This window comes from Carcharhinus amblyrhynchos, chromosome 12 (assembly GCF_965287045.1).
Source record: "Carcharhinus amblyrhynchos chromosome 12, sCarAmb.v2.hapA, whole genome shotgun sequence".
Lineage (NCBI taxonomy): Eukaryota > Metazoa > Chordata > Chondrichthyes > Carcharhiniformes > Carcharhinidae > Carcharhinus > Carcharhinus amblyrhynchos.
In genome coordinates, this window is record NC_137335.1 from 8127905 (window position 1) to 8155147 (window position 27243).

General features: G+C 47.0%; 1 protein-coding gene across 2 annotated transcripts in view; it reads right to left on the reverse strand.

Annotated features, from left to right (window-relative positions):
• plcb1 (phospholipase C beta 1) overlaps positions 1-27243 on the reverse strand; it is a 657020-nt gene that overhangs the window by 70809 nt on the left and 558968 nt on the right. For both annotated transcript variants that reach the window (XM_080200038.1, XM_080200039.1), the window contains exons 21-26: positions 26838-27002; positions 22994-23093; positions 22440-22544; positions 21174-21283; positions 5690-5822; positions 5533-5586 (exon numbers count right to left, since the gene is read on the reverse strand). In XM_080200038.1, coding sequence (XP_080056164.1) covers positions 5533-5586; positions 5690-5822; positions 21174-21283; positions 22440-22544; positions 22994-23093; positions 26838-27002 — 667 coding nt within the window. The remainder of the gene's footprint in view (positions 1-5532; positions 5587-5689; positions 5823-21173; positions 21284-22439; positions 22545-22993; positions 23094-26837; positions 27003-27243) is intronic.

A 27243-nucleotide genomic window follows, 5' to 3' on the forward strand; every position in this document is an offset into this window, starting at 1 on the left:
GGGCCAAAGGGCCTCTTTCTGCATTGTAGGGTTCTATGATTCTACCATAGCATCCTTGAATGGGATCCTTGAAGTATTGGATACAGGAGTTGGGATGTCTTGTTGAAGTTGTACAAGACATTGGTAAGGCCACACTTGGAATACTGTGTACAGTTCTGCTCACCCTATTATAGAAAGGATATTATTAAACTAGAAGGAGTACAGAAAAGATTTACTAAGATGCTACTGTGACTTGATAGTTTGAGTTATAAGGAGAGGCTGGATAGACTGGGACATTTCTCTCTGGAGGGTAGGAAGCTGAGGGGTGATCTTATAGAGGTCTATAAGATAATGAGGGGCATAGACAAGGTAGATAGTCAATATCTTTTCCCAAAGGTAGGGGAGTCTGAACTAGAAGGCATGGGTTTAAGGTGAGAGGGGAGAGATACAGAAGTGTCCAGAGGGGCAATTTTTCCACACAGAGGGTGGTGAGTGTCTGGAACAAGCTGCCAGAGGTAATAGTAGAGGTTGGTGCAATTTTATCTTTTAAAAAGCATTTAGACAGTTACATGGGTACAATGGGTATAGAAGGATATGGGCCAAATGCAGGCAATTGGGATTAGCTTCAGGGTCTGAAAAAAAAGCGCGGCATGGAGAAGTTGGGCCGAAGGGCCTGTTTCCATGCTGTAAACCTCTCTGACTCTACGACTCTAATCATAGAATCCCAACAGTGCAGCAGGAGGCCATTTGGCCCATCGACTAGGGGACTTTGGGGTGATCTTATATAGGTCTATGAAATAATGAGGGTCACAGATCAGCTAGATGGTCAACATCTTTTCCCAAAGGTAGGGAAGTCTAAAACAAGGGGGCAGCAGTTTGAGGTGAGCGGGGAGAGATACAAAAGGATTCAGAGGGGCAAATGTTTCATATAGACGGTGATGAGTGTCTGGAGCGAGCTGCCAGGGGCAGTAATAGAGGCAGGTACAATTTTGTCTTTTAGACAGTTACATGGGTAAGATGGGTGTAGAGGGGTATGGGCCAAATGCGGGCAATTGGGACTAGCCTAGTGGTTAAAATAAAGGGTGGCATGGAGCGGATGGGCCGAAGGGCCTGTTCCATACTGTAAACCTCCATGACTCTCTGGCTGTTTGAACGAGCATCTTACTAAGGCCCACAGGGTGGACATGTCCCATTCTGTGAAGTATTCTTCTATGAATGTATGGATGGAGCGGTACTTAACGATGACTAAATCACTTCAATCTGAGGAGCAATGAGATGATTCAAAGTGTTCTTAAATAAGATAGCTAATCTTAGAGCACGGATCCAGCCCAGTGTTCACGTGGAGGTTCTTGAAAAGATGTTGATATATGGGTTCATCATGGATGGTATTGAGTGAGACACAGTAAAATACTTGTCCTTTTCTTCTCTGAAGCAAAATGATAGCTTTTCTAAACCACTGTTCTAGCAGGAAAAAATTGTTTTAAATGTGGTTTTTCTGACACTGATTATTAATACTATATGTGTTTATAGCATTTATACATATATATATAGCAATCTCATCATGTGTCTTAATTTGATTTGATTTTATTTGATTTGATTTATTATTCTCACATGTACTAAGGTGAAAAATATTGCTCCTTGCATGCTAAACAAACAAAGCATACCGTATAAAAATCCAAAACAGTCCAAAGATGTGTGGGTTCGGTTGATTGGCTATGCTAATTTGACCCTAGTGTCAGGAAGATTAGCATGTTAAACATGTGGGGTTACGGAAATAGAGCTTGGGTGGGATTGTGGCCGGTGCAGACTTGATGGGCCGAATGGTCTCCTTCTGCATTGTAGGGATTCTATGATTCTTTGATACAAAGAACAGTGCAGCACAGGAACAGGTTCTTTACCCCACTGAGTCTGTTCCGATCATGTTGCCCTACCTTGACCAACCGCCTGTCTTCCTCTCTTTGATTCATTTGTCTACCCAGACAAGATATAAATGTCGCTAACGTATCTGCCTCAACCACCCTCACTTGGCAGTGCATTCCAGGCTCCCACCACCCCCTGTGTAAAAAAACTTCCCCCGCACATCTCCACTGAACCTTTCCCCTCTGACTGTAAACCTGTGCCTCCTTGTATTTGTCATTTCTGCCCTGGGGAAAAGCTTCCAACTCTTCACCCTATCCACACCCCTCATAATTTTATAAACTGCTATCAGGTCGCCCCCCCTCAGCCTCCGTCTTTCCAGGGAGAACAATCCCAGTTTATTCAATCTCTCCTCGTAGGGGAGTGGGTGGACAAGGAAAGGGGAGCGTGCAGAATGTAGAACATTGTTAGAGAGTTTATAAGAGTCAGACTAAAGTTTTAGAAGCGTAGAATGAGAGTAAAAGATAGAGGGTATGCTGGGCACAGCTCGCAAGAAGTCGCCTCGCTCCGGCGCCATCTTGGAATGTGGAATATGTCTGATTATTAAATGACAATTAAAAGTCTGGTAACAATCATTGGTTTCTGGATGGCAAGATTTCGTTCTCACGTATGAATCTTTTCAGTTGAATCTGCGCTATCATATCCGCTTATCTGTAAATCTTTATAAAAATATCCAGGAGTCATATTGGACTCGAAACGTTGGTCAGAATTTTCCGGCCATTCACGTCTGCGGGATTCTCCAGTCCCGCTGCAGTGAGAGGACATTCGGCTGAGCGCCAAATTCTCCATCCTCGCTTACAGCGGCAGCGGGGCGCGAACGGTTGGAGAATTCTAGCTGATATATTTTGTATTGTCCTCAAACAGCTGCCAAGATATATTGCATGATGGGTGGCATGGCCGTTAGCGCTGCTGCCTCACAACACCAGGGGCCAGGGTTCGATTCCAGCCGTCTCTCTGCACAGATGCTGCCGGTCCGGCTGGGGTTTTCCGGCATTTTCTGCCTTTGTTTCACGTTTTCTGCGGCATTTTGCTTCCAGATTATCACATGGCGTACGCATGCAAAGTTAGCGTGTGGTTTAATTTTGCTTGCGGACATTATGGGCAGGTCATCGAGTGTCTTTAAGACAGAGATAGATAGGTTCTTGATTGATAAGGGGATCAGGGGTTATGGGGAAAAGAATGGGGATGAGAAAAATACCAGCCATGATTGAATGGCAGAGCAGACTCGATGGGCCGAGTGGCCTAATACTGCTCCTAGGTCTTATTTTCCAGCCCCCACTGGCCCCATGGTCACAAAACATGGCCTGAGGTCAATAGACCTTAGCACGATCCGTGTCCCACCCACTGCGATTCCCACGGCAGGCGGGACGGTGTAATTCTGAACTGCCGAGAGTAATCTGGAATCCTGGCAATGGAATTGCCATCTCATTGTTGCCCTGAAATACTACTCTGCAGAATACTTCAGCTGAACTATAACTCACGTGGGCAGAAAACTAATTCACATTTTCTCCCCTCTCCCCAGCTCAACATTCAAGTCGATTTTAAACAAGAGTTTGAGGCCATGAAATGGAACTGAGAGACAAATCATCTGGGATTTTATTTCCTGCTGGTCCCATGCAAGTTAACACACTGCTGAAATAACAAAATGTTCAAATAGCATCATGGAGGTTTACAGCAGGAAACAGGCCCTTTGGCCCAACTTGTCCATACTGCCCTTTTTTTAACCACTAAGTTAGTCCCAATTGCCCATATTTGGTCCATATCCCTCTATACCCATCTTACCCGTGTAACTGTTAAATGCTTTTTAAAAGACAAAATTGTACCCGCCTCTGCTACTGCCTCTGGCAGCTTGTTCCAGACACTCACCACCCTCTGTGTGAAAAAATTGCCCCTCTGGACACTTTCGTATCTCTCCCCTCTCACCTTAAATCTATGTCCTCTAGTTTTAGACTCCCCTACCTTTTGGAAAATATATTGACTATCTAGCTGATCTATGCCCCTCGTTATTTTATCGACCTCTATAAGATCACCCCTAAGCCTCCTACGCTCCAGGGAAAAAAGTCCCAGTCTATCCAGCCTCTCTGTAGAACTCAATCCATTAAGTCCCCGTAGCATCCTAGTGAATCTTTTCTGCACTCTTTCTTGTTTAATAATATCCTTTCTATAATAGGGTGACCAAATACGTAGGGATATCAAAGGGATGTGTGGGAATGTCAAAGATACTTGTCATTTGGTTTACAGAGGTAGGAACAAGTTTAAGAAAAAGGCTGCTCTTTAATCATTTGGAAACGAAACATTTATTTTGCTCGTCGTGTGGAAGTTGTGATGGGAACATGTTCGGTAAAAGGTTTTCTGATTTATTTATGGGCAAATGTTGCAGGTTGGGTAGCATCGATGTTCCGTTTAGGCGGAAGCCCATCAGAATAAAAATGATGCATAACTTATCCCGTTCTCCTCCACAACAAATCCTGCCATGGGTGACTCTCATCCCCGCTCCGCACCCGCCACCGAGGTGGGTTGTCCAGCGGTGGAGCGGGCGAGCTATACAAATGACCATTGACTTTGGTGGGTCTGGAAGATCCCATTGGCCGCCAATGGCGGTCCACCTCCGCGGCGGGAAAGCACAGTGAGGGGAGTCCTGGAAAATCCCCACTATAGATTTTCGAGGCCATTCTATTAGCAACATAACATTCTCTTATAACACCGGGTTGAAGTCCAATCGGTTTATTTGGATTCACGAGCTTTCAGAGCGCTGCTCCTTCATCAGGTGAGTGATGGAGCAGGACTTCGAAAGCTCGTGATTCCAAATAAACTCGTTGGACTTTAACCTGGTGTTGTGAGACTTCTTACTGTGCCCACCCCAGTCCAATGCCGGTATCTCCACATTGTTCTTTTAAATGGGAGCTGTGGTTCTCTGATAGTGATTATTAATATTGTAGATATATATGTATGTAAGTAGCACATGTTCATACATAACATTTCCTTTTATGTATAATTGTTTAATGATGATTATCATAGAATCAAAGAATCCCTACAGTGCAGAAGGAGGCCATTTGGCCCATCATGTCTGCACCAACCACAATCCCACTCAGGCCCTATCCCTGTAACCCTACTTATTTACCCTGCTAATCCCTCTGACACAAAGGGGCAATTTATCACGGCCAATCCACCTAACCTACACATGTTTGGGCACTAAGGGGCAATTTATCATGGCCAATCCACCTAACCTACACATGTTTGGACTGTGGGAGCAAACCCGTGGAAACCCACGCAGAAACGGGGAGAATGTGCAAACTCCACGCTGACAATCACCTGAGGCCGGAACTGAACCTGGGTCCCTGGCACTGTGAGGCAGCAGTGCTAACCATTGTGCACCCCCCCCAACACCCCACATCCCCGATTAAAAGTCATGCAACAATTGCAGGATTTAAAAGATTTCATTCTCACGAGCGAACCTTTTCTGTTGGACCTGCACTGGCTTATCTGTAAAATTTAAAACAATCCATCCTGGCTCCAATGATGTGCTGTACAGATGTTTCATTCTGATTTCACCTCTGTACTTCCTCTGGTTTTAACATTGGTGGATGGCAACGATTATTAAGTCCTTGTGTCACACAACATTTGTCAACATCTTACCTGACAAGACGCTTTGTATGAGATCCTCTGCCTTCCCAGCTGTTTTGACCGCAGCTAAGGCACAACAAACCTTGGGTTAATAATACAGCTCGCAAACGGTTATTTCTTCGCTTTTTTTTCCAACAAAAAGACACCCGTTGAGAGTAAACTCACTTACCCGGTGCTGGTTGGACATGGGTGACCTGGGTGGAGGGCTTGGCTGTTTGACCAGATGTGTGACTCACGCCATTCTCAGCTGGAGCTGTCTTGGGATCGTTGCTGGGCTCCGTGGGGACGTCGCCAGATTCGGCCTGGGGGATAGGACGAGGAGCAGATTATTCACACTTCTTAAAAAGAAGGGGAAAAAACCCCACCAATTTGCCCCCCTGCCGCCCTTGATGGAGGCCAATCTCCTTTGGCTTAAATCTGCAGCTCGCTGACCAATTAATTGACTGAAGTTCAAGAGCAGATTTCTCCAACCGGGAGAGACCAGTTCTCCAGAGAGGAGTTATCCAAACTCGGGTAAGGCATTTCGAGAGACGCGGGTACCTCAGCTTTGCCGCACGCGGTGTAAACATAATTGCGATGTCCGGTTTGCCGAAGCATGGCTTCCACATCCTATCCGGTCTGCTCCCTCTCCTCCTCCTGTCCTGTATCTTATACGATGCACGTGGGATTATTCCGGGGAGTGTCAGGTCGATAGTCGCTCTCTCTCTCTCTCAGACACACACACGGACTCGCTTCAATTCTCTGCTCAGAAAACTCCTACACTCTGCAGACAATCCAGGCTCTGCGATGGCCAAACTCTTGATGACCCGTTGCCATGGCAGCCGATCGACTGGCCCTGCGTGCTTTCAGCTCCGACTCCTTCTCCAGGCAGTTTTCCTTTCACTCCCTGATGGTAATTACAGCCAATCATCGGGGAAAATAAAGCCCCTTCACAGCATTACCCTGTCCCGCCAGCGCCAGGACACTTGCTTCAATTATACGGACAGCAACATCTCAGACAAATCTGTCATTTTACGATTCATAGAAAATAGGAAGTAGGAGGAGGCCATTCAGCTCTTCAAGCCTGCTCCGCTGTTCGTTTTGATCACTGAATTCAATATCCTGATCTCCCCCCCCCCAGATCGCTCTCGGGTGGGTGTCACAGATTCCGTAGCATCTCTGCAGTTCAGACAGAGGCCACTCAGCCCACTGAATCTCACCCAGGTCCTATTTCCATAACGCGCATTTACCCTGAGAGGAAGGGACAATTTAGCACGGCCAATCAACCGCACATCTTTGGACCGCGGGGGGGGGGAAGCCGGAGCACTCGGAGGAAACCCACACCGACACGGGGAGAATGTGCAAACTCCACACAGACAGTGACCCCCCCGGCCGGAATTGAACCTGAGACTTGTGAGGCAGCAGTTCTAAGCGCTGTGCTGTCCCATATAGAGTGATGTGGGCCAAACGCGGACTAGCTGAGTGGTTTAAAAAAAAGGGAAGCATGGACCAGTTGGGCTGAAGGGCCTGTTTCCATGTTGTAAACCTTTATGCCTCTAAACCTCTGTGACTCTATAATCCCTTTAGCCCCAAGAATTATATCTAATTTCTTCTTGAAATCAGACAATGTTTTGGTCTCAGCTACATTCTGTGGTAGTGAATCCCACACATTCACCACCCTCTGGGTGAAGAAAATTCTCCTCACCTCAGTTCTAAAAGGTTTACCTTTTATCTATTATTCTGATCCTCAAATTAACCATTAATGACAGAATGATTAATTATATGTTTACCAGCAAATAATGGCGGCAAGATGTTTATATTCGTCATAAAGAGAGAAAAGGCTTCCATTTCTCAGTCCGTTCTGTTCCTTTTCTTGCCTGAGGCTCTCCTTTTCTTATTTGATTTCTAAATTCAGCATCCGGAACAAAGAAATATCAGCCGACACCAGCAACGTAACTCGGAAGATAATTATTATATTTTTAAAGCGTTCCTTTTCCAGGGAAGCACAACTGTCTTAACAGGTGACATATTTTTCCCAACTGTGTTAGTCTTCCATGGAGACACAGAAACTAGAAGCCGGAGAAGGCCATTCAGCCCTTTGAGACTACTCCGCCATTCATTTTGATCATGGCTGATTATCAAATTCAATATCTTGACCTCGCCATCCCCCCACGTCCCATTAGAACTTGAAATCACACAACGTTTTGGCCTCAATGTGGTCATGAATTCCGTACATTCATCACTCCCTGGGTGAAGAAATTTCCCTTCACAGTGGTCCTAAAAGATTTACCCCTTATCTTCAAACTCTGGGCGGCACAGTGGCACAGTGATTAGCTCTGCTGCCTCACAGCACCAGGGACCCGGGTTCAATTCCGGCCTTGGGTCACTATCTGGGTGGAGTTTGCTCATTCTCCCCGTGTCTGCATGGGTTTCCACTGGGTACTCCGGCTTCCTCCCACAGTCCAAAGATGTGTAGGTTGTCCCTTAGTGCCAGAGGGATTAGCAGGGTAAATACGGGGACAGGTTCTGGGTGGGGGGGATTGTTGTCGATGGGCCGAATGGTACAGTAGGGATTCCACGACCCCGAGTTCTGGACAACCCCTCCCTGTACATTCTTTCTGAATCTACCCTGTCTAACCCTGTTAGAATTTTATAAGCTTCTATGAAATCCCCTCTCATTCTTTTAAACTCCAGTGAATATAGAATAGAATCCTGACAGTGCAGAAGAAGGCCATTCGATCCATTGAGCATGCACCAACAACGATCCCACTCACGCCCTATCCCTGTAACCCCACATATTTACCTTCTTAGTCCCTCCTGACACTAAGGAGCAATTTAGCATGGCCAATCAACCTACCCTGCATGTTTTTGGGCTGTGGGAGGAAACCGAAGCAGCCGGAGGAAACCCACGCAGACACGGGGAGAACATGCAAACTCCACACAGCCAGTAACCCAAGCCGGGAATCGAACCCGGGTCCCTGGCGCTTTTAGGCAGCAATGCTAACCACCGTGCCACCATGCCGCCTAGTGAACCTAACCTCCGTAATCTCTCCTCACATGACCAACCTGCCATCTCCAGAATCAGCCTGGTAGACCTTTCCTGCGCTCCCTACATAGCAACGACATCCTTCCTCAGATAAGGACACCAGAACTGTACACAATACTCCAGCTGTGGCCTCACCAACACCGTACACAATTGCAGTTTCTCAACAATTAGGAAACACTGTTCCTCTCTCTCCCCTTTCCCCCTGTTGTAAAGGGTGGGGGGGTCTTAATTTTTGAAAAACATTTGGTGCTAGGAAAGAACTCAAAGTAGGCCTCTGTTGAAATTAAGGCCACAATATTCTGGTGACTTCCCATGGCACGTTCCCTAGTGGCAGAGGATACGAGAAGTGCAAAACCCCATAGACATCAGCAGGACCATCGCAGAATCCCTAAAGTGCAGAAAGAGGCCATCGAGTCTGCACCGACCACAATCTCAGCCAGGACCTATCACCGTAACACCACACATTTACCCCGCTAATCCCTCCAACTTACACATCCCGGGATACTAAGGGGCAATTTAGCATGGCCAATCCACCTAACCCTGCACACCTTTGGACTGTGGGAGGAAACCGGAGCACCCGGAGGAAACCCACAGGGAGAACGTTCAAACTCCGCACAGACAGTGACCCAAGCTGGGAATCGAACCTGGGTCTCTGGCACTGTGAGGCAGGAGGTCTTAACACTGCGCCACCACGCTGCCCATAACTCCCAGATGCCCAGGACTCGAAGATCCCACTGTCCTGCCAATGGTGGGCCACTTTCGCTGCTGGAATATACTCTGCAGAGGTGGCTGGAAAATCCTGTCCCAAGTTTTCCTTTCCTTGTTGACTCTGGTGGTGACAAAGGCTGGTGGCGGATCCTCCCCACCCCACCCCCGCCTGCTGCACGAGCCATGATCCTCAGTGGCGGAATGCACAAAAACACCCCAGCCAATTTGTGCACAGCAAGCTCCCACTCATTTTCAGCAATGAGACAATGACTGTTTCTTATGATGTCCAAAACCGAGGGATAAATGTTAGCCGGGAAATGTGGGATTATCTCCCCTGCTCCTCTTCACAATAGTCCCATGGGATCTCCTACATTCACCTGAGGGAGCAGGTCGGGCCTCAAAGGGTCAGGATGGCAGCTGTTCTGATGGTACTCCCTCAATACGACACTTGAGTCACTCCTATGGCCATGGGCTGGGTTAAGACTTCAACCCACAACCTTCTGACTCAGAGGTAAGAGTGATACCCAATGAGTCATACTGATGCATGAGTGCTCAGAACAATCAGTGGCAAAGTACTGTAATCTTTTGCCGATGAACCACAGAAAGCATCATTCCTGGATGTATCCCAGCTGCTCTGACCAAGACCACAAGAAGATACAAAAGGTTGTGAATGTAGGCCAGTCCACCACGCAAACCAGCCTCCCATCCATTGACTCTGTTTACACTTCCCGCTGCCTTGGGAAAGCGGCCAGCATAACCAAGCATCCCACGCACCCCGGACATTCTCTCTTCCACCTTCTTCCATTGGGAAAAAAAATACAAAAGTCACGCACCAACCAACTCAAGGACACCTTCTTCCCTGTTGCCATCAGACTTTTGAATGGAATTACCTTATATTAAGCTGATCTTTCTCTACACCCTAGCTATGACTGTAACACTACATTCTGAACCGTCTCCTTTCCTTCTCTATGAACAGTATGCTTTGTCTACTTAGCGCACAAGAAACAATACTTTTCACTGATCCCAATATGTGACAATACTAAGTCAAATCAAATAATTTACGCTATCCAAAAAAAAACTATGGGGCAGAATTTTCCCACTCTTCCCGCCACGGGAATCGTAGCAGGCAGGATACAGACCATGCAAAGGTCTGTTGACCTCGACTGGGATTTTCCAGACTTGGGACAAGCGCGGTTGCAAAATCCATCCACGGGTTAGAACTCTACCTTGCCCGCCACGGAATTGGTGCGGGCGAGAGTCCGACAACGGAAATTTCCGTTGACCTCGGGCGGGGATTTCCAGTCTCGCCTGGGCGAGGCTGGAAAATCCCGCTCCATGTCTCACCACCACACCAAAGGCAGAGCCCAGGGATACTCACTAACGTTTGGTGGGTTCTCACCATCTCCAGCCTTGACCAGCCCACCGACTGCTCGCTGCCAGCCGGGTTTCGATCGAGCTTGATGCTGGGCATCGTTGGGTGATGCCAGAGCTGGCAACGCCGGCAACGTCCCTCACCAAAATGGGGAGATTTTTGAAGTGTTTGTGTGCAGTCGCTTTTTAAAAGCTGTGAGTCACCGAAATTCTTCCCTTCTCATTAGAGCAAGTGAGTCACGTCTCCTGGCAACCACAGGAATTATTCGCTCCCAACCAATCGCCTGCCACAATTCAGCCTGAAGAGGTTTTCACTGGGCACTTTGAGATGACTATAAAGGCTGGAACAGTCCAAAATAAAAGGGTGACCTTAACTTGTAACACGTGTGTGAGCACTTGCACGGAATAATGTTTTTCTTAGTTTGAGACTCAAGGGAAGGAGTGATATGGTTCTTTTTATGAGGTGGAGATGCCGGTTTTGGTTGGGCACAGTAAGAAGTCGCACAACACCAGGTTAAAGTCCAACAGGGTTATTGGAATGACGAGCTTTCGGAACGCTGCCTTGATGAAGGAGCAGTGCTCCAAAAGCTTGTGATTCCAAATAAACCTGTTGGATTTTAATCTGGTGTTGTGAGACTTCTTACTTTTTTTTTTAAGAATCGCTAGAGTGGAGAAGGAGGCCATTTGGCCCATCGAGCTTGCACCAACAACAATCCCACCCAGGCCCTAGCCCTCCACTATTTACCCTACGAATCCACCCCCCTTCCCGACACTCAGGGGGAATTCAGCCAGCAAGGCCAATCAACCCAACTTGCATATTTTTGGACTGTGGGAGGAAACTGGGGCACCTGGAGGAAACCCACGCAGACACGGGGAGAATGTGCAGATTCTACACAGGCAGTGACTCAAGCCGGGAATCGAACCCGGGTCCCTGCCACTGTGAGGCAGCAGTGCTACCCACTGGGCCACCGTGCCGCCCTGCGATTACAACCAACGATCCGAGCAACAAAATAAAACCAAAATACTGTGGATGCTGGGAATCGGAAATAAAAACAAGGGCAGAATGCTGGAACAAAGCTCAGCAGGTCTGGTAGCGTCTGTGGAATGACAAACAAGAGTTCCGATTTTGAGCCACGCTCCTGGGTGGCACAGTGGTTAGCGCTGCTGACTTACAGTGCCAGGGATCCGGGTTCGATTCCCGGCTTGAGTCACCGTCTGCATGGAGTCTGTACCTTTTCCCTGTGTCTGTGCAGGTGCGCTCCGGTTTCCTCCCACAGTCAGAAAGGATTAGGTGGATTGGCCATGTCAAATTGCCCCTTAGTGTCAGGGGGACTAGCTAGGGTAAATGCACGAGGTTATGGAGATAGGGCCTGGGTGGCATTGTGGTCAGTACAGACTTGATGGGCCGAATGGCCTCCTTCTGCACTGTAGGGATTCTATGATTCTTGAGCCACATTGGACTCACAACCAAAAACTCTGTTTCTTTCACCAAATATACTGCCAGATCTGTTAAGTTTCTTTCCAGCATTTTCTGTTTTTGTTGTACCAGTGGAAGCTGTTTGAGACTGACAGTAATAGATAAGTGTTCATCTTTCCTCCCCTGCATCATTTCTCTTTCTTTCTGCCTTTTTTCTTTCCATTTCTCCCTCCCCCCAGTTTTTTCTCTCCTTCTCTCCGTCCTTCCCTCTCTCTTTTCTTTTCCCACGTTGCCTTTCCCTCTTTTACTTTCCCGGCTCATTCTCTTCCCTTTGTATCTTTCACAGGCACTCATCTCCCTCCCACGGTTACGAAAGTTTGGCAGGTCTGAGCTAGAATCCACAGGAACCGTGAAAGATCCCTTTCAATTCTACAAAGTCTATAATATTTCTTGACGCCTCCAGGAGCTGTCCACCATCTACAAGGCACAAGTCTGCAAGTTGATGGAATACTCCTCATTATCTGGATGGGTACAGCTCCAACAAACTCAAGAAGCTTGACACCATCCAAGACAAAGCAGCCCACTTGGTTGGCACCTCATCCATCACCTTAAACATTCATGCCCTCCACCACTGACCCGCAGTGTGTACCATCTACAAAAAGCACTTTTACAGATGCACCATAGAAAGCATTCTTTCTGGTTGTATCACAGCTTGGTATGGGCTCCTGCTCTGCCCAAGACCGCAAGGAACTACAAAGGGTCATGAAGGTAGCCCAATCCATCACGCAAACCAACCTCCCATCCATTGACTCTGTCCACACTTCCTGCTACCTTGGCAAAGCAGCCAGCATAATTAAGGACCTACGCACACACCCCGGACATTCTCTCTTCCACCTTCTTCCATCGGGAAAAAGATACAAAAATCTGAGGTCACGTACCAACTGAGACAAGAACAGCTTCTTCCCTGCTGCTGTCAGACTTTTGAATGGACCTACCGCACATTAAGTTGATCTTTCTCTACACCCTCGCTATGACTGTAACACTACATTCTGCACTCTCTCCTTTCCTTCCCTGTGAACGGTATGCTTTGTCTGTATAACGTGCAAGAAACAATAATTTTCACTGCGTACTAATACATGTGACAATAATAAATCAAATTAAATGAAAAATATATGATGGAACGGACAAGGGACCAAACTGTACTGGATTTGGTGAACAGTAACTGTTAGTAAGGGAGCACCTTGCAAATAATCACTATAGTTTGGCTGAATTTGATATTAACTTTAAGGAGGGTGGGTTATAAATGAAGAATTTAAAGTCAAGTAATGCTGGGTTCCTCTGGGTGCTCTGGTTGCCTCCCTCAGTCCAAAGATTATGGGCAGCACGGTGGCCCAATGTTAGCACTGCTGCCTCATAACGCCAGAGGCTCAGTTCGATTCCGGCCTTGGGTCACTGTCTGTGTAGAGTTTGTATCTTCTCCCCGTGTCTGCGTGGGTTTCCTCCGGGTGCTCCAGTTTCCTCTCACAGTCCAAAGATGTGTAGGTTAGGTGGCTTGACCATGCTAAATTCTCCTCAGTGTCCCCAGCTTTGTGTTAGGGGGAGTTACGGGGTAAATGTGTGGGATTTCGGGATAAGCATGGGTAAGAATTGGTGCAGGCTCGCTGGGCCGAATGGCCTCCTCCCGCATTGTAGGGCTTCTCCGATCCAAGCATGGTAGGGATTGTGTGTGAATTGACCACAGTAAATTGGGAGGATCTGTTAATGGGTAACTTGCGTTTATAGTGGGAAGCATTCAAAGTAGAATAGGGTATAATACCAAACCAATGCAATAACCTCAAAGGCCAAACCTCCACTCGTGTTGCTAAGCAACAGCTGTGAGCAAATGAAGTGGGAGACAATGTGGAACTCAATAAAAAGACGCGGACAAAAAAGAAGGGAAGGCAAAAATCCGGGGAAAATAAAACTAAAGAAGAGGAACAAGGGGCATCGAATCTTAGAATCCCTACAGTGCAGAAGGAGGCCATTCAGCCCATCGAGCTTGAACTCAGAACAATTCCACCCAGGCCTTCTATGTATAATCCCGAGTATTTACCCTGTTAACTCCCCTGACACCAAGGGGCAATTTACCATGGTCAATTCACCTAACCTGCTCATCTTTGAACTGCGGGAAGGAACCAGGGCACAAGGGGTAAACCCACGCAGACATGGGGAAAATGTGCAGACTCCACACAGACGGCGACCCAAGCTGGGAGTCGAACCCTGGTCCCTGGCGTTGTGAGGCAGCAGTGCTAACCACTGAGCCACCAAGCCGCACGCAAGAAAGGTAATGAAATGTGCAGGAAGGAATATTGAAAATATCTCGTGGGATAACCAAAGCGAACAGCAGGTGGTCTCTTAACTATATTAACTTAAGAAACAGAAGTGGCCATTCAGCCCCTTGACCTTGCTCTGTTGATCCACTTCAACTGCTTTTTAACGCTGATCCTCATATCCCTTGATTCTCGTGCTGTCGAGAACCTCTAGATCTCAGTCTTGAAGAGACTCAGCTGCTGGAGTGGGAGTTCCAAAGCTTCTCTAATTAAATTTATTTCAAAAATAAATACACTTCTCCTCTGTCCCCACTTCTTTTGAGACTTCAGCCAGGAGAAACAGCCTCTCAGAACCCATCCTTCACATCACCGCAAAATTTATATTTTCATTCGTTCATATGGTATGGGTGTCGCCAGCTGGGCTAACATTTATTACCCATTCCTGAGGGAGGGCATCTGAGAGTCAACCGCATTGCTGTGGATCTGGAGTTACATGTAGGCCAGACCAGCCAGATTTCCTTCCCTAAAGGACAGAAGTGAACCAGATGGGTTTTTGCGACAATCAACAGTGGATTCATGATCATCACTAGACATGTAAGAAAAAAATCCAGGTTTTTATCAAATTCAAATTTCACCGTCTGCTGTGGCGGGATTCGAATCCACGTCCCCAGAGCATTAACAATTGGCACGTCCGCTGCAACTCTCAGCAATTTTTAGAAATGCACCATAGAAAGCATTCTTTCCGGTTGTATCACAGCTCGGTATGGCTCCTGCTCTGCCCAATACCACAAGGAACTACAAAGTGTTGTGAATATAGCCCAATCCATCACGCAAACCAACCTCCCATCCATCGATTCTATCTCCACTTCCCACTGCCTTGGGAAAGCAGCCAGCATAATCAGGGACCCCACGCACCCCGGACATTCTCTCTTCCACCTTCTTCCATTGGGAAAAAGATACAAAAGTCTGAGGTCATGTACCGACCGACTCAAGAGCAGCTTCTTCCCTGCTGCCGTCATGTCCTATTATATATGAGCTGATCTTTCTCTTCACCCTATCCGAAACTGGAACACTGCATTCTGCACCCTCACTTTTCCTTCTCCTCAATGTATTCTATGAACGGTATGCTTTGTCTGTACAGCCCGCAAGAGACAATACTTTTCACTGTATGCTAATACATGTGACAATAATAAATCAAATCAAATCGAACCAAGTCCTGGGGACACTGAGGGGCAATTTAGTATGGCCACTCCATCTAGCCTGCTTGGGCAGGATTTTCCCATCGCACTCGCCCGCCTGCGCCCCCCCAGGCTTGAAAAATCTGCCTGAGGTCAATGGACCTTTGAATGGTCCGTGTCCCAGCCACTGCAATTCCCATGGTGGGCGGGATGGGAAAACCCCATCCCACATCTTTCGACTGTGGGAGGAAAGCCACACAGACACTTGTTGCCTCATAATTACTCATAAAACAGCATAATTTAAGATGTGCTTCAGTACGCCAATGTGTGTGCAACATGGCCACAGACAGGTTGTACATTGCAATTGAAGGGTGACAACGGGAGTAAGTTAACCACTTAGCTCCAGAAAGCTTGCAAAGCAGAGACAATGGGTGGCATGGTGGCACAGTGGTTAGCACTGCTGCCTCACAGCACCAGGGAACCGGGTTCAGTTCCAGCCTCGGGCAGCTGTGTGCATGTTCTCCATGTGTCTGCGTGGGTTTCCTCCAAATTAAGGGCCAGAGGAATGGTGGGCGGTGTGGTGGCACAGTGGTTGGCGCTGCTGCCTCCCAGCGCTAAGGACCTGGATTTAGTTCCAGCCCCGGGTGTCTGTCTGTGTGGAGTTTCTCCTTGTGTCTGTGTGGGTTTCCTCAGTTTCCCCCCACAGTCCAAAGATACGCAGATAAAAGCAAATTACTGCGGGTGCTGGAACCTGAAATCAAAGGAGAAAATGCTGGAAAGCGTCAGCAGGTCTGGCAGCATGTGTAAGGAGAGAAAAGAGCTGACGTTTCGAGTTCAGATGACCCTTTGACAGAGCTCTGATCATCTGGACTTGAAAAGTCAGCTCTTTTCCCTCCTTACAGATGCTGCTGAGATTTTCCAGCGTTTTCTCTTTTGTCCAAAGATGTGCGGGTTAGGTGGGTTGGCCGTGTTAAATTGCCCCTTAGTGTCAGGGGGACCAGCCGGGGTAAATGCATGGGGTTATGGGGATAGGGTCTGGGTGGGATTGTGGTCGGTGTAGATTCGATGGGGCAAATGGCACTGTAGGGATTCTATGGTTCTGTAGGAAGAATTAAGAGGCGTGAAAAGCTGGAAAGAGGACAACCCATTAACAAGTTCACTTCAATGCGGGACATCCTGAGGGAGCTAGTCGGCCAAGGTTTCACATCACCGTGCTGTGCAAAAGCCCAGATTGATGGACCAGCGCTAATGTTCCACCTGCAGAATGAAATGAGTGATGAACGGAGCTTTCAGAGCGACTCCGCAATCACTGCCAACAGGCTCATGAAAATGATCTGTGGTCCTGGCCTTCCTGCAAAGTTGCCCCGTGATTCAATTTATGATCCTGTTCCAACGGAAGTGAGGGGGAGAGAATCGAAAGGCCATGAATCGAAGCAGCGTCCACCCGGGCTGTGTGGTCGAATGGTCAGCAGCTGTATGAGAACGTGACTCTTCACAAGGTGGGGGGGTTAAGCAGTGGGTGACGGCTGGGCCATCTGATTGAGCTAGTACACTGCACCAGAGGGAGGTTTGTAAAGGAAGGGTTGTAAACCGTGACCACCCTCTTGTATGAAGATTTGTGATTTAATTTTGCGCCTGACAGATCTAATTTTTTTGACCCTGACCTTCGAGTCTAGGACTCTCCAATTAGCAGAAATAGTTTCTCTCTCTGGATCCCCTCTGTTCACCTTGGCATCTAGTTGGGCAGCATGGCGGCACAGTGGTTAGAATCAGAGAATCCCTACAGTGCAGAAAGAGGCCATTCGGCCCATCAAGTCTGCACCAATCATAGAATCACAGAACCCTACAGTGCAGAAAGAGGCCCGTCGGCCCATCGAGTCTGCACCGAACACAATCCCACCCAGGCCCTATCCCCATATCCCTACATATTATACCCACTAATCCCTCTAACCTGCGCATCCCTGGACACTAAGGGGCAATTTCTTAGCATGGCCAATCAACCTAACCCGCACATCTTTGGACTTTGGGAGGAAACCGGAGTACCCGGAGGAAACCCACGCAGACACGAGGAGAATGCGCAAACTCCACACAGACAGTGACCCGAGCCGGGAATCGAACCCAGGACCCTGGAGCTGTGAAGCAGCAGTGCTAACCATGGTGCTACCGTGCCGCCCAATCCCACCCAGGTCCTATCTCTGCGACCCCTCATATTTACCCTGCTAATCTCTCTGACATTAGCGTTAATTTATCATGGCCAATCAGCATAACCCGCACATCTTTGGACTGTGGGAGGAAATCGGAGCACCCAGAGGAAAGGCACACAGACACGGGAGAATGTGCAAACTCCACACAAGCAGTTACCCAATGCCAGAATTGAACCCAGATCCCTGGCACTGTGAGGCAGCAGTGTTAGCCACTGTGTTATGCACTGCTGCCTCACAGCGCCAGGGTCCTGGGTTCAATTCCGGCCTTGGGTGACTGTGTGGAGTTTGCATGTTCTCCCCGTGTCTGCATGGGTTTCCTCCAGGTGCTGTGGTTTCCTCCCACAGTTCAAAAATATGCACGTCAAGTAGGTTGGCCATGGTAAATTACCCTTTAGTGTCCCAAGATATGTTGGATTAGCAGGGTAAATACATGGAATTATGGGGAGAGGGCCTGGGTGGGACGCTCTTTCGGAGAGTTGGTGCAGACTCAATGGGCTGAGTGGCCTGCTTCTGTACTAGAAGGATTCCTTGATAGTAGTTTGTTTGTTTAATCTCTCCTCATAGCTCAACCCTTGACTCCGGCTCGGATAAATCTATGCTGCAGTCCTTCCAACGTCAATATGTCCTTAAGATACAGTACCCAGATCTGCTCACAGTGTATACCAGGTGTGATCTAAATGGGTAGCAAGGAGGGAGTTTCCGGCTACGCTTGTCCTGAAGACCGTAAAATCCCGCCCAAGGTCCACAGACCTTTGCCAGGTCAGTGTCTCGCCCGCTTCGATTCCCATGACGGGTGGGACAGAAGAATCCTGCCCCAAGTCAACAGAATAACTGTGAGCACTCAACAATCAGAGAGGCAACAAAAAAACAGAATGCAAGCAGAAAGCCAGAGGAAAAAAAATTTGCTTCATATCTTCACACAGTGAGAAAAATGTTGGAAGGATTAGTAGGCCGATTATCAGACTGTTGAACCATGAGTCACAGTTAGAATTAACTGAGCTGTTTTTGCATTGAACATAAGAACATAAGAAATAGGAGCAGGAGTAGGCCAACTAGCCCTTTGAGCCTGCCCCGCCATTCAATAAGATCATGGCTGATCTGTCGTGGCTCTGTTCCACATTCCCGCCCTCTCCCCATAACCCTTAATCCCCTCGCTTATCAAAAACCCATCAACCCGCGTCTTAAAAATATTTAGTGAGGCAGCCTCCACCACTTCAACGGGCAGAGAATTCCAGAGATTCACCACCCTTTGAGTGAAGAAGTTCCTCCTCAACTCCGTTCTAAACCGCCCCCCCTTTATCTTGAGGCTGTGCCCCCTAGTCCTACTGTCCTTTCTGAGCGGGAAGAGTCTCTCCACCTCTATCCTATCCATCCCATTCATCATCTTATACGTCTCAATGAGATCTCCCCTCATTCTTCTAAACTCTAACGAGTACAAGCCTAGTTTATTCAGCCTCTCCTCATAGCTCAATCCCCTCAACTCCGACATCAGCCTAGTAAACCTCCTCTGCACTCCCTCCAAGGCCAAAATATTGCATGTACTAAATGCCCAATTGCACCATTCAGTGTCGAGCAATTGTGTCAGTTGGTCACTGCTTTGGTGTTGGGGGACATTGAAACCAAATTTCTTCTTTCATGGCAAGGCCAGCATTTGTTGCTCATCCCAGATTGCTCTTGGACAGAGTGGTGTGTGAGATCATTTCAGAGGGTGGATTACGGCCAAGTATATTACAATGGCTCTGGTGTTAAACGTGGGCCAGACCAAGTGAGGATGGCAGATTTCCTTCCTTGAAGAACATTTGTGCACCTGATAGGTTTTTACCACAATTGATGACAATTTCATAGAATCTCGACTGTGCAGGAGGAGGCCATTCTGCCCATTGGGTCTGCACCGACTCTCCGAAAGAGCTTCTTACCCAGGCCCACCCCATCACCGGGATACTCCCACAGTCCAAAGAAATGTGGGTTAGGTTGATTGGCCATGCCAAATTGACCCTAATATCAGGGGGATTAGCAGGGTAAATGAGGGTTAAGGGAATAAGGCCTAGGGACGATTGTGGTTGGTACAGATTCGATGGGCTGAATGGCCTCTTTCTGTACTCTACAGATTCTATAATTCAATTCTTGTAACCCCATGCATTTACCCCATTAATCCCCTAACTATCCTATATCTTGTGACACTAAGGGGCAATTTAGCATGGCCAATCAACCTAACCCGCACATCTTTGAGCTGTGGGAGGAAACTGGAGCATTCGGAGGAAACCCACGCAGACACGAGGATAATGTGCAGACTCTGCACAGACGGTGACCCAAGCTGGGAATCGAACCCGTGTCCCTGGCACTGTGAGGCAGCAGTGCTAACCACTGTGCCACCATGCCACCCTTGACCTCAAGTGGAAACAACATTAAATACTGCGAGCAAGAGAACCTTCCAGAAAGTAACTGCGATTAGAGAAAAGAAGGGATGGTTCTTCTGAATGTAACATTTCTTTTGACACACTGGGGACAATTTTCACTTAACTCCTCACTTTGTGAAGGGAAAGGATTCCACTTCTCTCCCTATCTCCATCCACAGCACATTATAGTTAAGAAAGCCCACCAATACCTCCTACTTTTTCAGGAGACGAAGGACATTTGGTATGTCTGCTACAACTCTCACCAACTTTTACAGATGCACCATAGAAAGCGTTCTTTCTGGACGTATCACAGCCTTGTATGGCTCCTGCTCTACCCAAGACCACAAGAAACGACAAAGGATCGTGAACAAAGCCCTGTCCATCACTCAAACCAGCCTCCCACCCACTGACTCAGTGGCTCCTGCTCTACCCAAGACCACAAGAAACGACAAAGGATCGTGAACAAAGCCCTGTCCATCACTCAAACCAGCCTCCCACCCACTGACTCAGTCTACACTTCCCACTGCCTTGGAGAAGCAGCCAGCAAAAGCAAGGACCCCACACAGCCCGGACATTCTCTCTTCTACCTTCTTCCATTGGGAAAAAGATACAAAAGTCAGAGGTCAGTTGCCAACTGACTCAAGAACAGCTTCTTCCCTGCTGCCATCAGCCTTTTGAATGGACCTACCTCGCATTAAGCTGATCTTTCTCTACACCCTAGCTCAAACTGTAACACTACATTCTGCACCCTCTCCTTTCCTCCCCTATGAATGGTATGCTTTGTCTGTATAGTGCGCAAGAAACAATACTTTTCACTGTATACGAACATGTGACAATAATAAATCAAATCAAATCATTCCAAATCACCCCACACCACCATTATTTGACACTCCGTTGAATAATATTGGGAAGGTTTAATGTCAATGATCCCATCTCATTACGTGTGTCTTCCTCACAGGGAAGAGGCCCCGAGTGATAAGAGCTTTAATCAGGATTATCGTCACACACTCATTGTATGCTACAGCATGATGAAAGCACGCCTTACATCTTTCTTCTCTTCCTCTTCATCCTCGAGAGTTAGGGCCGCGAGCTGCTGAGCTCTCTGCTCCATTAAATTCACATATCTGATCGGATTAGACAGCGCCTCAATAACATCTGCAAGGATGAAAGAAAGGAAATGCAATGAGGATGTGCCAGAAGTACATTATTAAACTAGAAACAGTGCAGAAAAGATTTACTTGGATGCTGCCAGGACTTGAGTTATAAGGAGAGGCTGGATAGACTGGGAGTTTTTTCTCTGAAGTGTAGGAGGTTTAGGGGTGACCTTATAGAGGTCTATAAAATAATGAGGGGCACAGATCAGCTAGATAGTAAACATCTTTTCCCAAAAGTAGAGGAGTCTAAAACTAGACGGCATACGTTTAAGTAAGAGGGGAGAGATACAAAAGGGTCCAGAGAGGCAATTTTTCACACAGAGATTGGTGAGTGTCTGGAACAGTAACCAGAGATAGTAGTAGAGGCGGGTACAATTTTGTCTTTTAAAAAACATTTAGAAAGTTACACGGTTAAGATGGGTATGGAGTGCGGCAACAATAATCTCTCCCTCAATGTCAACAAAACAAAGGAGATTGGCATCGGCTTCAGGAAGCGTAAAGGAGAACATGACCCTGTCTACACCAATGGGGACAAAGTAGAAATGGTCGAGAGTTTCAAGTTTTTAGATGTCCAGATCACCGACATCCTCTTCTGGTCCCCCCATGATGACATTACAGTTAAGAAAGCCCACCAACGCCTCGACTTACTTCGACTAAAGAAATTTGGCATGTCCACTATGACTCTCATCAACCTTTACAGATGGACCATAGAAAGCATTTTTTCTGGAGAGATATGGGCCAAATGTGGGCATTGGGACTAGCTTAGTGGTAAAAACAGGGCAGCATGAACAAGTTGGGCTTAAGGGCTTGTTTCCATGCTGTAAACCGCTCTATGACTCTGTGGGCGGGATTTTACGACTTCGCTCAGGCTAGGCTTGTAAAATCCTGCCTGTGGCCATGGAGACCAATGACTCTAAGTACGTTAGTCTGTAGACCATATTTTCAGTGGAGTCCGGTTAATTAACTGATTAATTAACTTTTTGTATCCAGACTTTCAAATCATGCTGCAACCTTTCCTTGAGATGCTGTTATATTAGTTGTAATGAATAAGTAGATGTAATTAGATTGGCCAACAGAAATATTCCTTCATTGTTGATTACCAGTCTCAGATTTGCTTGCTTGCTGAAACAAAACAGAACAAAGCAACTTATTATTACCTGCGAAGGTATCAGGGACATAATCTTTAACTTCTATGTATACAAAGAGAGCAGGAAGCATCAGGGGCTGATTCCGTTCATTCCTTAGACAGATGTAGTGATAACCTAAAATACAGCAAAGACCAAAGTTACAGGTATAATCCCGAGTGTGCCAATAGTTACACTAATAACCAATCTAAGGGGATTTTCACTGTAACTTCATTGCAATGTTAAAGTCCACTGACACTAGTAAGTGAACTTCAAAAAGATAATCAGTTGAGCTTGTAATCTACACTTGATAGAAGGGATACACATTCATATACAGGGATACATTTCCTGTCAACAAAGGGAATATATTCAAGTGTTGCACCAATCAGCACCCTATTATGCTGAGCTCTAAATGGCTGCAATCCTCTGAAATTTGGCATTCTTGGGTTTGTCCTAATGAGTGCAAGACGGAAAACTTCGGCGACATGTCTCTTTTTCAGCAATTTTGCGGGTAGAAAGTAGCCAATAGCAAGAAAATAATACCTTGCGCACATGTGGACGAGAACAGGCAACAGAGCTGTGCTTACCTGGTCGAATAGCTTGTACAGGCAATATTCGGTGGCCTATAAATTTACCTCCTTCCTCATAGACAGATATCCTTAATGAAGACAGAGATGGTAGCACAACCTGCAAATGAGATGGGTTTCCATGAATAAAAACGTGTTTCAAATAATGTGAAAGAATTTGATGATTTTTTAAAAAATAAAAGCTTTTTAAAGCTTTCGGTAAATTTTGCGTTGCATTTTCACAATATGTCCCCATTTTCTTTTCTGTTCTGCTTCACTTTTTCCATGAGTAATCAAAAAAAATTGGATTTACAAAACAGCTTTGGTCATGTTTTTTTTCAGATTCATTCGTGGGACATGGGCATCGCTGGCTGGGCCAGCGTTTATTGCCCATCCCTAATTGCCCTTGGAAGGCAGTTGAGAGTCAACCACATTGCTGTGGCTCTGGAGGCACATGTAGGCCAGATCAGGTAAACATGGCAGATTTCCTTCCCTAAAGGACATTAGTGAACCAGCTGGGTTTTTCCGACAATGGTTTCATGGTCATCAACAGATTCCAAATTTCAGATATTTTTTATTGAATTCAAATTCCATCATCTGCCGTGGCAGGATTCGAACCCGGGTCCCCAAACATTAGCTGAGTTGCTAGATCAACAGTCTAGCAATAATACCACTAGGCCATCAACTCCCCACATCTGAGCCTAACTCTCCTGATATATCTATTTATGTCTGGTGACTGAACAAAACAGGGCTTTAAAGAACGAACCACCATGCCATCTTAAGTTGGAACTGCAGAGATAGCTAGCTGTTAAGAATTATGCCTTGTCACGTTTAAGTATCTCAATCGGTAAAAGTTATGCTAGTTCCTTCTGTTGTGTTTTAACAGCGTCATTAAACAAAGTTTGTTTTGATAAAAGCTTACTAATGGGTCAAAATGATGACGTAGTCATCGACTTCAGGAAACATAAAGGAAAACATGACCCTGTCTAGATCAATGGGGATGAAGTAAAAATGGTCGAGAGCTTCAAGTTTCTAGGTGTCCAGATCGCCAACAACCTGTCCTGGTCCCCCCATGCCAACACTATAGTTAAAAAAGCTCACCAATGCCTCTACTTTCTTAGGCTAAGGAAATTTGGCATGTCCACTACGACTCTCACCAACCTTTACAGATGCACCATAGAAAGCATTCTTTTTGGTTATATCACAGCTTGGTATGGCTCCCACCCTGCCCAACACTGCAATAAGCTGCAAAGGATCGTGAATGTAGCCCAGACCATCACACAGACCAACTCCCTTGGAGTGACATGGTGGCATAGTGGTTAGCACTGCTGCCTCACAGCGCCAGGGACCTGGGTTCAGACTCCCAGCTTGGGCCACTGTCTGTATGGAGTCTGTATGTTCTCCCCGTGTTTGCATGGGTTTCCTCTGGGTGCTTCGGGTTCCTCCCACAATCTGAATGATGTGCAGGTTAGATCGATCAGCCCTTAGTGTCAGGGATTTAGCAGGGTAGATATGTGGGAAGAGGGGCTGAGTGTGATTGTGGTTGGTGAAGACTCGATGGGCCAAATGGCTCCCTTCTGCATTGTAGGGATTCTGTGATTCTTCCATCCATTGACTCTGTCTACACTCCCTACTCCCTCAGAAAAATAGCCAGCAGAATCAAGGACCCCATTCATCCTTGGACATTCTCTCTTGCACCTTCTTCTGTCAGGAAAAAGATACAAAAGCCTGAGGTCACGTACCAACCGACTCAAGAACAGCTTCTTCCCTGCTGCTGTCAGACTTTTGAATGGACCTACCTCGCATTAAGTTGATCTTTCTCTACACCCTAGCTATGATTGTAACACTACAATCTGCACTCTCTCCTTTCCTTCTCTATGAACGGTATGCTTTGCGTGTATAGTGCACAAGAAACAACACTTTTCACAGTATGCTAATACATGCGACAATGAGAAATCAAATCAAATCAAAATAGAATTATGCCTGGAGTGAAACACCTTGGGGCAAATTTTCCCGTCCCATCTGCCATGGGCATAGTAGTGGGTGAGGGGCGGGCAATGGAAAGGCCCGTTGACCTGGGATGGTTTCAGGGTGAGCATTGCTGGAAAATCCTGCCCCTTGTGCTCACACTAATGCCAAAATCGATAAAAGGTTGGGGTCCAGGTTAACTTCATTATACACCTAGGAGTTTCTGATCAGGCCCCTTATATAGGCTGGTGAGCGCAGGGATGATGGCTGAACAGGGCTTGGCTTGAGTTAAAATGAGGCAGCAGAAACTTTGGATGAGTTCTAATTCTTGGAGAATGGGAGATTGGCCAGGAGAGTTGTGGAAGTTTGAGGCATGGGCAGGAATTTATTAGCGTTATCTCAGCTGGATGTATCCAGAATCCTGTTCATTAGTCTGAAATAAATGCCTCCACGTCTCCTGTGTGAATGAATTGTGAATCAAATAAAGTGGACAGATCTGAATTGATTCAAAAATGTGCCATTTTACCCTGGGAATGATAGGGAGGACGCAACAGTTCGAAACAAAGGAAGAATAGTCAGCATCTTAGGAAGCAACTGTGGCTGACCTACCCGAAACATTTTCATTTTCCCACACCTAGTGGTGCACCAAGGCAGACATTTGTCTGTTTCCATAGCAGGGCAACTCCCAGGACAGGAACAGGAGCAGCACAGTGGCGCAGTGGTTAGCACTGCAGCCTCACAGCGCCAGGGACCCGGGTTCAGTTCCCGGCTTTGGGTCACTGTCTGTGTGGAGTTTGCACATTCTCTCCTGTATCTACATGGGTTTCTGCCGGGTGCTCCTGTTTCCTCCCACAGTCCAAAAATGTGTGGGTTAGATAGATTGGCCATGCTCAATTATCTCTTTGACCCCCAACATGAGTAGGTTAGGTGAATTACTGGGGTAAATATGTGGGGTTACGGGGATAGACCCTGGATAAGAGGCTCTGTCAGAGAGTCAGTGCAGAATAACCTCTTTCTGCATCGACTCTCCGAAACAGCGTCTTACCCAGGTCCTATCCCCGCAACCCCACTAATTCCCCTGACCTACACATCTTGGGACACCAAACGGCAATTTAACATGGCCAGTTCACCTAACCTACACACCTTTGGACTGTGGAAGGAGACTAGAGCACCCGGAGGAAACCCACGCAGACACGGGGAGAACGTGCAAACTCCACACAGACAGTGACCCAAGGTCAGAATTGAACTTAGCCCCCTGACACTGTGAGGTGCAATGCTAACTACTATGCCACCATACCGCCCTTGACCTAGAGTGGAAACAAACCTTAAATACTGCAAGCAAGAGAACCTTCCAGAAAGTAACAGTAGAGATTCTATGATTTTATTCTTCGTCACTAGTCTATCGCCAGAGTCTGTATCACGTGTGGCTAACGAGGATTCTCTCCCACTCTTACAGCCTGTCATTGGAGTGTTGGGGAGGATTTGACATCAATCTGTTTGACCGCGTTATAAATGCACCTTCCTTAGTCATCAAGTCCTGGGCTGGGGCTCGAACCCACAGCTTCTAGTTCAGAGGCAGAGATGCAGGCGCCCACAAGACCTCCTGACCTGAAACCTTGGGTGAGATTTTCCAGCCCATCCACTCCCCGCTGCGTGGTATCCAGCAGCGTAGGTGGCTTGTCATTGGCCAGTGGGGATGGCTTCCAGTCCTGTCGATGTCAACACCACGGGGGGGGCGGGGATGGGGGGTTTGCCATCAGCGGGACTGGAAGATCCCGCTGGTGGGGAGGACTGTCTCCTACATTTACTCTTGAGATTACAAGGAAGAAAACAGTGTTTAACTGGTGTTAAGTGAAATATTGATATGCTGCATAGCTTCAGGAGTTAAAGGACAAACCTTTTTAAATACGATGGGGTCATCTTCCCACACCGGGTTCACCGCATTGTTTTGTGAAGTCTTCGTTTTGAAAGCCTTTCGTCTCGTATCCACTGGGAGGCCAAACATGTCAATCTCCACGTAAGTCCCAACCTTCTTATCGGAAAGAAACTGACCAGAGAGAACCTGGAGGAAACAACTCAATGATATATTGATGGAGATACCTCAAGCCAAGATAGAAATGGCCATTGTTCACAGAACCTCATTATTTTATCTACCTCAGTTGAGATAAAAACTGCAACCATAAGAATCGGAGAGATGTGTCAGAACGATGCATCGCCACTTGGTGTAAGACTTTTAAAAATCTTTTCGTGGGACATGGGGGTCACTGGCTGACGAATCGACAATGGTTTCATGGTCATCAGTG